The 12,566-nt window shown below is 41.3% G+C and overlaps 1 protein-coding gene across 1 annotated transcript in view; it reads left to right on the forward strand.

Moving 5' to 3' along the window:
* AMPD3 (adenosine monophosphate deaminase 3) overlaps positions 1-10,528 on the forward strand; it is a 50,875-nt gene extending 40,347 nt beyond the window's left edge. Inside the window, exons 12-15 of the mRNA XM_019552243.1 lie at positions 1,079-1,199; positions 2,389-2,562; positions 6,578-6,688; positions 8,602-10,528. Of these exons, the coding sequence (XP_019407788.1) occupies positions 1,079-1,199; positions 2,389-2,562; positions 6,578-6,688; positions 8,602-8,814 (619 nt within the window). The 3' untranslated portion in view covers positions 8,815-10,528. The remainder of the gene's footprint in view (positions 1-1,078; positions 1,200-2,388; positions 2,563-6,577; positions 6,689-8,601) is intronic.
* Positions 10,529-12,566: the final 2,038 nt, after the last annotated feature.

A 12,566-nucleotide genomic window follows, 5' to 3' on the forward strand; every position in this document is an offset into this window, starting at 1 on the left:
ATCTTGCTGGGATCCTATGACCCCAGCTGACTTCCTGCCCTTTGGGCAGGGGGCTGGACTCGATGATCTCCCGAGGTCCCTTCCAGTCCTAATGTCTATGAAATCTATGAAATCTGAAACAGAATCCATGGAAAATTTCCTAATCTACTGTGAAACAAAATCCATATACAATAACCCCTTTTCTGGTTTCTATTAACTCAGTAATTAATCATAAGCTCTTCTTAAGCATGACTGCTTCAAATTCCAAGCTCAAGACTACCTTCACTCCACAGCTTTATACTACAGAGCCGACTTATTACCTCACTTAGGGTGCTTGTACATGTGCTGGGAGGCTGTTCCAATACAGTATGTTGGAACAGACTCGATAAGCTGTGTCTGCTGGAACATGCTAATTGGTGTGCTTCAGTCAGCCTCCACATCTTGTGTGTCAGCGTCCCCACACTTAAAAATGGTGGTGGGAGTGCTTAATTGAAGCTTGTTTGATGAGCTTTAGATAAAGTGCTCCCCCACCCCCCACCTTTTTGAAGCATGGGGATGCTGATACATGAGACGCTCCAGGTGCTTTAATTACAGCATCTCTTGGAGCCACTCTAAAAGAACCTCCTCCCCCCCAGAATATATGTAAAAACACCCGTAGATATAGAATAGGTATGATCCATGAACTCAGCTGAACTCTTCTAAGCCTTATTCAGCAGAAACACCTGTTAAATATTGGAATCAATATTCTGGCAGCTTGTTGCAGAGCCGTTTCATGTTTTTGAATAACATATAAGTCAGTGAAGATGGAAGATGCTTTCAAATCTTTCTGTCAGTACATTTATTAATTGAGCTTCTTCAGGAACTGGCAGGCTGTTTCAGTTTATGCAGGATAACTGAGGCCTGTTATAGTTTTGGAATCTTAGCAGCGGTGTCAAGTTAAGGCACTAGTAATTATAATATAAGCACATACCTGTGTGACTAGCTTCATAAAATAATAGCTTTGGGGGTCTGTTCTCCCATTGATGTGCATTGTTATGGCAATGGAATATTTATATGAAATAAGTGAAATTATGATTTTCCATATTTTTAATTTCTACAGGGAGAGAGGCATGTCTACCTTCTTGTTTAGGCCTCATTGTGGAGAAGCTGGGTCAATCACTCATTTGGTATCAGCCTTTCTGACAGCTGACAACATTTCTCATGGACTACTCTTGAAGAAGGTATTGAAGCTAATCAAAGCAGGCATATCAATTAATAAGAACAGCACAATTAATATGAACGTTTTTTCATTCTCTTAATGCATGATAAATGTAGAAGGTGGAATCCTGGCTTCATAGAAGTTAATGGGGAAAACTCTCCTTGATTTCAGTGGGACTAAGGGTTCACACATTGTTTGGAAAATTTGGAGTTAAAATAATTGGCCACAGGGTGGCAGATTTGTATCAATTACTAATAATTCTGGTACAAATAGTTTTCCTTAGAAACAGTGATTTATTTAGGAATGCCAAAGAAATAACTGGAAACTGTGGGTACTTACTGTCCTAAAATTAAACCCAGACATTGTACTAGGGTTGTACATATCCACAACACCATGTTATTTCCCTCTTCAATCTATCAGCAGTATTTTTGTGAGACCAAGAATGGAATAAACTAGAAAGCTAATAGAGGTAGTACAGACTTATGTCTATGTTAGTGGGCTTACTAGCTAAAAATGATTATGAAGTGAGTCCTTAGAGACTGCATACATTACATGCTTGCCAACATTTATGACCTCTCTCTATTGCTTCTGAAAGCTGACTCACCTAGTGATGGCCTTTCAATGCTCAGCATGTTCCATTGTAGCTGTTAAGTACCTGAGTTTAAGTTTTTGGGGGTAGAGGCAAAGTGCAGAACAAAGCTGTCTCTAGCTCAGTGTTTTTCAAACTTTCTAAAGACATGGAACCCTTTCATGCCACTTCTGCTGTGGAAGCACTACCCCAATCCTAAAGGTTGATGTGGAGCCAGGCACCCTGCCCTGGCAATAGTAGCATACTGCCTCCTAACCTGCTCCGCTGCTACCTCCAGTCTCTTTGCAGAACCCCAGGGTTCCACAGAACACAGTTTGAAAGCCACTGCTCTAGTGCTGTCTCCTTTCTAGGCTATGTTAAGGCCAAATCATAATTATGAGTTAATGAGAATATTGTCCTTCTGCTTCAAAAATCCTAAAGGTATAATTTAGAAAGTGTAGAGGAAACCTTGATACAAAAAAAAAAAATAACTCCACAAAAGGCAGTTCAGTTTTTCTGGTCATAATCCTTCTGGACTAATTTTCAATGAGGCTCTATCCTTTTTCTCTGATTAAAAAAATCCTTCCTTATTTATCTGTCACAGTGCCATTAAATAATGAATATCCATATTGTTTTTCTACAGACTCCAGTTCTCCAGTATCTTTATTATCTTGCACAAATCCCTATTGCCATGTCTCCACTTAGCAACAACAGCCTATTTCTAGAGTATTCAAAAAGTCCACTTCGGGAGTTTCTGCATAAAGGACTTCACGTTTCTCTCTCTACAGATGATCCTATGCAATTCCATTATACAAAGGTAAGTAATGCAGAAAACTCTTGTTATGAATTTAGCTTAGCAAATAATGCCACATGGGTGTAAGGTGACCTGAAACCCTCTTTATCTCATTGTATAGTACAGTGGTTCTCAGCTTCTTTGGAAACAAGACCTCCTTGTTAGAATTGCGGCACCACTCTATAACTTGTGAATTGAGTGACACCAATTTAAAAAACTAATTTATAAATTTATATACAGTACAGTACTTACCTCTTTGCAGAGAGGCCAGGCAGTGGGGCTAGGAGATTGTCTAGGCAGAGAGCAAGCCAGAGCGCTGGCACCCTGGTAGAGAATTACTGGTATAGTATCTGATGCCTCATGTCTTTAAATTAATCTTACTTCTAGATTTTATGATTTCCATTGGATTTCATTGGGAGGAAAGTCTAATTGTCCAATTGCTTTTCTTTAACTCTTGCTTCCTCCAGCTACTAGCTGCTACAGTACAGAAGACAAGGAGGAGGTAGCTGGGAAGTTTCTTTGCTAAAGCCTTGATAAAACAATGAATCTGGATGAAGCACATAGATTCATAGATTGTAAGGCTGGAAGGGGCCTTGGAAGGCCATCGGGTTCAGCTCCCTGTACCAAGTAGGAAAGACAACTGCTGTCAGGTGACCCCAGCAAGGTGACCATCCAGTCTCTTCTTGAAGATTTCCAGGGTAGGCAATTGCACCACTTCTGGAGGGAGCTTATTCCACAGTCTGGACACCCTAGCTGTGAAGAAGTTTTTCCTAACATTGAGCTTAAAATGGTCTTCCAGGAGTTTATGACCATTACTCCGAGTTTTCCCCAAGAGTGCCCTGGTGAACAGTTGTTCACTGAGCCCTTAATGTATGCCTCTGACGTAGTGGTAAGCTGCTACCAAGTCCCCTCTCGGCCTTCTTTTTTTCAGGCTGAAGAGTCTCAGATCTCTCATCCTTTCCTCATATGGCTTGTGCAAGTCTCTGATCATATGGGTTGCCCTTCTCTGGACTCTCTCAAGCTTTACCACATCCTTGTTAAAGTGCGGCGCCGAGAACTGGACACAGTATTCCAGCTGCAGTCTCACCAATGCCGACTAGAGTGGGAGAATCACTTCCTTGGTTTTGCTGGAAATGCATCGATTGATTGATTGGAGATGCATTGTTAGCCCTGCTGGCTGCAGTGTCACACTGCTGGCTCATATTCATACAGTGGTCTATTATTTCCCCCAGGTCCCTTTCATTCATAGTCTTGGTCAGGTTGGCATTGCCAAGCCTGTAAGTGTGCCAGGGATTGTTTGTCCCCAGGTGGAGCACTTTACATTTCTCAGTGTTGAATTTCATCTGGTTCCAGCTGCCCAACTTGCAAGCCTGTGTAGGTCTGCCTGTATCTGTAGCCTATCTTCAAGTGTGACCATGCTTCTGCATAACTTGGTGTTGTCCGCAAACTTGGTCAGTGAGCTCTTCACCCCCACATCCAAATCACTTATGAAGATGTTGAATAGCACTGGGCCAAGCACCGACCTCTGCAGGACACCACTGGCCATTTCCAGCCAAGATGACTCAGATCTGTTCATTAGAACTCTCTGGGTCCTATCTTGCAGCCACACATTTAGGAAGAAGAAAATGTCTTTGGAAGACTCTGAAGGCTGGACTGTACTGACCTATGTGTCAGTCTATACTAGACAAGTGGATATATAATTTTTGTATTCTGTAGGTCAACACTTTGAAGAGCCGTGGTCTGCTTCATTGCCCCACTCATCTCTGCATCCTTAACAAGGGGGCAAGGCAGCTTGTGTAGGAATTTGCTCCACACAATTTGTTGCATCTTAGAGTAACCTGGCGCTGGCTTAATATTTCACCTCTTTATACCACACAAAAGAGCCAGATTAGAAGTGAGAAATTGTCCTGCCAGGTGTATTTATTAAATATTTAGGACCAAATCCTGAAAAGTATGTAGGTTCCTACTCCCATACAAGTTAGAGACCTAAATACTGTATGAGGGCCTGTGAACCATAGTCTGAATTTTTCAAAGTAGTCTCAAGGAAGTCATAATTTGTCTCCTTCAAGTAACTGTCCACATATGAATTCTCATCCCCTGAGCTTTGACTGGAAACATTCTGCCTTAGCAGGAATTAGAGTGCACCCCAGCTCTGCCCCCTCCTGATATCCCTGCACTGAGGGGGTAAAGCACTTCTTGCTCTCGTTGACCCTCAGAATGATTCTGGGAATGAAGGAAGGTTTGAGTAGCCCATTCCACCAAAATTAAGCACCCAAGAAAACAAATTTAAATAAAATTAAATTGCAAGTTTAATAATGAATTGCTTGCAATATATATATATGACTAACAGTATAGGTAGGGCATATCAAGCAAATGATTAAAAATGATAAGATAACATGGGTTGGCCTGTTGGGGAACCTGACTTCTTACTTAGATTTAAAAAACTATGGGTGCCTATACACACATTCCAGGGCGAGATGTGCATTTTAATTAGAGTGGCTCTCAGGAGTGCTCTCAGGTTTCTGACAGCATACACTGCTGCCATGTGCCCTATGCTGGTTTTTGGGGTTTTTTTAGAGATGGGTTGTTGTTGGTTTTTTTGACACTGGGATCTCTGGATATCCAAAAAACCTGCTGCACTGCAAATTAGCAAGGCATATAGGTATACATGCTGCATACGGTTTGTGGCGCCTCAAATGGCTTTGAGACACTGCAGACTGCACATGCATGCTCATGGGGACATCATTTTGTTAACCCATTCCCTGGAGTTTTGCCTCTAGAGAGCACTGAGCCTATTCTAGTCTCTAGGGCTTGTTATCAACCACTGGAAAAATCAAATGTGGTCCCCACACAGGCCATAAACTTAACTGGAGCTTGCAAATTATCAATATCAGTGAAGTCATATCTCCTACAAGACTGCTTTTAAGCCTTTTAAGGAGCTTACCCTATCAGTCAAGTAAAACAAGATGAAAACTTTAAGGATGTTCTCATTGCTCCTCAGGCCTGTAGCCTTGTGTACCTTTGATGTCCCACAGGGTACTTCAGAGCTAACTGCACACAATTCACTCCCCAGACACTTGCTGGATATGCCCTTTCCAATACCAGAGTCAGTGTTTTCCCCACAAAGATTATGAGGATAGGGGTGTCAAAGATACAGCCTGTAGAGAGTCCTATCATCCAGATCATTTATTTCACTGATAGATGTTAAGAGGTTTGGCCTACTAGCTTCATAAAAACAAATGGTTCAGAAAATTTCCATAACTGGGTATTTGGCTGTATAAAATTATGCTGAGACCACTAAGGTGGGTCTGCTGCCAGCGGTAAGAACACAGTCAAACAGAGTCCAAGTTACTTCTACAGTATCGCTGTGTAAGCAACATTTGCAGGACAGCCATCTGGAGCTCTATTCACACCTTCACAAAGCATTATATCATTGCAGAAGCCTTTAGGTATTACACATATCAAGGTTGGCAGAGAGTCATACAATTACTGTTCACCCAGGAGGATTTGGAGACCCACCTGCAGGTATGTGGGTACTGCTCTGGATTTGCCCACACGTGACAATTATATATGAGGTCAACTACTAAAAGGAGAAAATGAAGGTACCTATCAGTAACTGATGTCTGAGATGTCTTATCTGCATGGATATTTTACTCATGCCCTTCTTCCTCTCTTCCTTAGAGTCACTATACTATAGGACTCTGTGGCTGAGAGGAAGAGAAAATGTGCCTTTGTCCCCTGGGCATGGAGGCACAAGGTACTGCCAAGGTATTGCTAAGGTAAAGTCTCTGGTCAGAGGTCAGGGGCATGAGACATACCCAGAAATGAGAATGTATGTACAAATACATCTTGAAGAATTCCAGTTTCTGGTCAATATGTTTCAGTCATCCGTAGTTCTAAGTTGAAAAACGTGCTAATAGGTCATAAAACATTTTTTTTTCAGTGAGTGTAAAACAAGTTGCTTGACCATAAGTGATTCCATATCAAACGTAATTTTACTGAGCACTGCATAAGTTAATGCACAAATGTGGTTGTCTAGGAAGCCCTTATGGAGGAATATGCCATAGCAGCTCAAGTGTGGAAACTGAGCACTTGTGACCTGTGTGAAATAGCAAGAAACAGTGTACTGCAAAGTGGATTGTCTGATAAGGTATGTTTGATGTTGTATCTTTCGGTGTTATTTGCTCAGCATATAGTCTATGTACAAATAGTTTTGTTTTCCTGATTAATCTCAGGAAATAAAGTTTTGCATTCTTATTAGGCTTCTGGGAGACAAAAGTTATACTTTAGGAGGTTTTCATCTTTGGGGATTTGTAGTGCAATTCAAACCCTTTGATGTAATGCAATATTACATCAATATGTAATCCACCGACACTTATGATGTCGGTGGATAAACCAGGCAGCCATTTAAATCATGTAAGTAATGACTTCAATATTAAAGACATTACTTAAACCCAGGGTGTTTGCCAATTTGTGCAGGAACAGCCAGCTCTGAGTTGTTCATGCTTCATTAAGCCTCTTTACTTGGTTAGTGAGAACTTTGCCTCTAATAGTAGCCTTAAAACTGACCGTAACTAATCAGTTTTAGGGCTTATATTAGCAAGCTATTAGTGAGCAAGACGGATTAACTACCAGCTTTACAAGTATCATGGAGTTTTCTGATTGACAGACAAGCCTGCTGCCTGAGGCTTGACTTTTGTCACTGCCTACCTGTGCTATGTTCATTAGAGCTCCATATTTGTCTGGTAGCCTACACTATAAATATGACAACTGCTAAGAAAAAAAAATATAGCTGATCTAAGATAAGATTACTGTACAAAAAACTAAGCTCAGAAGGGGACATCGGATCTTCCAAGTCTGACCTCTGTGTAACACTGGACTTAGAATTTCACCCAACAAGCTCAATAACTCATGGATTAAAGCGGAAAGGCATCCCCTTTTGTGGTGACAGTGTCCCAGTCCAGATAGACTGGCCGTAAGATCTCACGGCTTCAAGCCATGTTAGAGAAGCTTCTTCATCTTTTCTAAGTAGCCATCTCAGACTGACATTACATATTAGACTTAAATCATACTAAAACTATGGAATCTAAAGTGGTGTTAAAAGTTAGAACATGCTGCGAGCAGTCTCATGTTGAGGATTAATATAATTTCTGGCTTGTACTTCTGACTTAGCATGAGTGCTAGCAAGCAGGTGTGTGGCTAGGAGTCGGGACACATAGGCTGTATACTACTTTGGGTCAGGGGGTTGGGGGACAGGGGAGGAAACAGTGCATCCTAGAATGCTAGAGGACTGCAGATTGCTCATCTTGTATCTGTGGAGCAGACTGAAGTTACTCAACACAAGCTGGGTATCACAGCCCATAGTTAACCCTCACCTGAAGTAGCATAAAACTTTGAGATGCTCAGAGGACAGTTACAACTTAATGATCTGTACCATGACAATGCTCACATTTTAAGTGTCCTTAAGATGGTCTAAATGTAAATGTGCAATCACCTATTTTCTTACAGACATGAAGTTCAGTGCCAACTTGTACAAGGAATCTAAGCCTCTCTAACTTCTCATTTGAAAGTTTTTGCATTCTAGCACCAAGATTGTCAGCCTCCGAGATGGCATACAACATTGGGAATAAAATACATAATCATAGGTTTCATAATCCTGAAGAAAGTAAGGTCCTGAGCTTGAAGTCAGTGGTAATTTTCCCATTGATTTCAGTGCGTTTTGGATCAGGCTGTGAGAGTAGATGTGCTATTTGTTTCTTGCAGCATGTGTATGAGCATGATGATTTTGGTTAAAACTAGCAACATTCATTTTTTAGCGGATTCTAACTTAAGTAAAAGGCAGTTCAGGAGAAATGTTAAACTTGGGTAGAAAGAAAAATCTTTTCTTGTTGAACCAACTAAGAATATGGATATAGCAAGTTAGATACCTAGAAAGAAGTTAAGAATTATTAACCAACCACCTGATTAGCTGGCATGATTGCTCTTTTCATTTATCCCAGTGCCATACACTGAACAGATGCTTTTACTTGTAGCCTCAATAATGGCTCTTTACTTTGTTCACAGGAGAAACAAAAATTCTTGGGAATAGATTATTGTAAAGAAGGGCCTGAAGGAAATGACATTCGAAAGACAAATGTTGCACAGATCCGAATGGCTTTCAGGTATGAGACACTGTGCAATGAGCTTAGTTTCCTGTATGATGCTATGAAATCAGAAGCAATTACAGCTTTATCACAACAGTCACAGCGTCAAGAAAAAAGCCAGTTTTGCTCCTGACTGGATTTATTACCAACTGCTTTCTTAATATTGAATTGTCTGTGTCTGAGAGATGCCAAAATGGAACTGTTTGAACAACACCAAGAAGTAAAGTATCCATGAGAGAGGGAGCGAACAGCATTTGAAAGAATCTTCTACACTTTTACACTGTTATGTAGTGTTGGTTTCTACAGCCATTAAGCTTTAGATATCAGATGCAAGCTCAGAACTCTGTAATCATACTGCCTTTAAACTGTACTGTGCAATGTAGTTTTAAAACCCTAACATATTGTTGATATTGCTTGCATCTGTGATATTCTACTGTAAATGCAAGATGCATGAAGACAACAGATGCTGGTAGTACACATGCAACTTATTTTGTCATGCTGGGTGTCAGTGACAGTCACAGCTAACAACACTTAAATTTCAGTCCCTGGTTTGTTAGAAGATTTTAGGATGCACAAAAATTAGAAGAGCACTTCTATTCATTTTGTAAAATATTATGTGGCACTCACCAGTCTTTATATAAAATATTAAACAGTGATCTGAAGGGGAAGAGAGATCAATTATTGCACATCTTTTTAGGATTACAAATCATTTATTATATTATTATTACCTAGCACTTGAGGTAGAGATGAGAAGAAACATAGAAGATAAATGCTGTTTCCTAATGAAAATAGAAAAATCAGTGTAAAAATATTGTACATCATAGTACTACAAAGTAACTTTTGAAGGTGTAGCTTCATTATGAAAACATGCCTTGGAAGTGGAGAACAATTTTTGTTTTGCTTGCTTTATTACCAAAAAGAGTAGGTATGTCCTGTCTACGTTATCTTATTTTCTCACATACCACATGACCCCATGATTTAGGAAGGCAGAATGAAGAGAAAAAGATTTTTCCAGTCATGGCTGAGTATTGGTCACGTGCAGCAGGGAAGGAAACTACTCTTCAGTATCACTCGCTCTCCCCTCACAGCTCTACAACTAGAGCTTGTCACAGGCACTGCTGAATTGACTGCTCAGCCAAAAACTGTTGCTAATTTGGCAGTGGCCATGACAAGGTCCAAGGTTTACTTGCGTATCAAATCTGCCAGGAGAGGGAATGACTCTCAAAAGCAGACTCTTTCCCTGCTGCACATGGCTGGGAGCCCAGTATCATGCCAGCAGCCATGTGGTGTGAAAATCAATTTTCTTGTTAAAATACACCCTCAATTTTGAGGGAAGGTGCATGTGGTATGCAAGTGAATACGGTACTTGGAAATGCAAGCGACTTGCTGTGGATGCATACAAAGGAGAACCTATTGACTTGAACAAGAATGAACTCTGGCTATTAGTGGTAGAAATTAAAGACTTATATTCAGGTATGACTTCTGACCTCTTACATGTGTTTTGTTGTATTTTAGCTTATATTTTTATTAATGGATGAGATGGGTGGTAAGTTAAATTGTGTTTTTATTTATACAGAAGTCTACTATTTTGAGATAAAATAGTCTAAAATTACGTATGTGAAACGTTTTATTTAGGGAAGGGGTTGACTTAAGATGTAGCTACTATAATATTTATCCTGTGATTTCACATTCTTCTGCTTGATTGTCTTCCTTAAGACATAGCATTACCATTCAAATGAAAGGATTAAAATATAGTATGCTGCTAGCACCTTATCCATGTTGCAATACTATTCGCCGTTCATACCAAAAAAGATAAATTGCTTGATTCAGTAAAGGACTTTAGTGCTGCAGTGCCTAACTGGAAGTTGCTTGGGCTCTGGAGTGGAATCTAGAGCTTGGTATTTAGGCTTCCTGTGCAGTGCACTGGCACAAGTAGGCCTCACAAAGTCCATCCGAGAAATTCCACATGCTGAGCAGGCAGCTGCCTACAGCTGGTCAAAAGAAAATGCTTCAGAGAGTGACACTACTTAAATTATCATTCTCTCTAGAGTAGGGGTAGGCAACCCCTGGCACCAGAGCATGGTACTTGAAGGCATTTTGCTTGGCACATGTGCCTTGGGGGCAGATGGCAGGGAAGGGACCAGGGCTGTGCTGCTACAACAAAGATCAGGCCCCTTGTGGCTCCCCTGGCATGCCAAAAATCTTAGAAGTCAAGGTTGCGTGTGTTTTTGGCACTCTGCCCAAAAATGTTGCTAATTCCTGCTCTAGAGCTTTGGCACCTGCTGGCAGCTCCAAGTCAGATGACTTCATCAAGTTGGCACCCCCAGCCTGGAATCCTCTCTCAAGGGTAAATGCCTATATCTGTTCTCACATAAATAAGAGTGAATCCTCTTCAATTTAAGCATGGTCAGGGTGTGCGGGGAGCGGATCACGGCTCTGCCCTGGCTCCAGACTATACGGTTACTGATGCAAAATCCTGGCCCTGGAGCGACTCCCTGCCCAGCCACATACCCTGCCAGCACCACTAGGGCCAATTTCCATGGAAACCCTGGCCCCACCACAGTTGCTGCTGGGGTTTCCATGGAAGCCAGCCACCATGACATGGGCAGGGGCTGCTGGGAAATGGAGTCCGTTATGGGCCGAATCCAGCCCATGGGCTGACCTTTGCCCACCCTGGTTTAAACTCACATCATCTCATCTAAGAATGACATAACCACTATGTCACAGGATTGTGCTCTCTCTTATGCTGTCTGTGGCCCAGTGATTCTACATCCTTTTCTGTGCTTCTGCGGGATGGGTAGGTAATGCCCACCCACCCCAGCCTAGCCTGTAGTCTCATGCTTAGTTCTGCTTTGTAAGCAGAGCTGGATGGTGCCTATGTCTAAGGGCAGTTTTATAGGGTGGGCACTATTTGTACCACTTTGTTTTTTACACTTGTAAAATAAATTGACCATAACTGCATGTGATGTCTCTTATTGCCAGGATGTGTTAGGCCTGCTCTGTGAGCACTGAGCAGCTTAGGACATTCTAGGGGCCTAGGCACTGAGCTGCTCAGGGTGACTTTCAGGCAAATGCAAAAATGCTACTTAAGGTGTCTAGAATAACCAGAAAAAAAAAATCAGACTACCATATTTTCTTGCATATAACGTGTAACAGCCACATAAATAAGATATGCATCTTGTTTTTGAAAGGCAGAATGAAGAGAAGAAATCATTTCTTGGAAACATCAGTAAGTAACAAAGTAGTGGCTTCTGCAGCAGGAGCCTGTGTTGGTATATGGGAGAGGGAACAAAAGTATACATAGTAAGCCACTAGGGAACTCAAAACATGCAGCACTTCCACCTCACTTTTCTTTCCCCTGGCAAAGACAGAAACTTCTCTTACTGTATTATTTCATCACTTATCATTTACACCCCAATTACTAGAAACTGAATTTTGGGGGAAATGATGCATGCTTTATGTAATTAACATACAGTAACAGTGGCACCTAGCAAATTCAGCTGTCTCTAGGGTTATGTGGCAGCTGCACCTCTTTTTTTGCAGGGGGGACTTAGGCATCACAGTTCTGCCAGTGCCTGTTATCGGGTCCAGCCCAACATCTTCAGTCCCCATTTGGGGTCAGATTCCTAAGACTCCCAGTGAATGCAGTGGTATTATACAACAACACACACCTAATACTGTTTGAATGTATGCCAAGAAAATTATACAGAGGGGTTTATTTTCAGTAAATGCATTAACTTGGTTGTGGGGGGGTGGTTCCCCTCATAGCACATGATCAAGCCTTTTCTTGAGTTCCATTTTCTTACACTTTGGCAGAGGTGGTAGTTAGAAGTGTGTGTTCAAGTGGTCATGTGAACTACTTGAAGTGAAGAAGCCTTGGGTGCT

Source organism: Crocodylus porosus, unplaced genomic scaffold, assembly GCF_001723895.1.
Source record: "Crocodylus porosus isolate Cpor-Errol unplaced genomic scaffold, CroPor_comp1, whole genome shotgun sequence".
In the NCBI taxonomy this organism is placed as follows: domain Eukaryota; kingdom Metazoa; phylum Chordata; order Crocodylia; family Crocodylidae; genus Crocodylus; species Crocodylus porosus.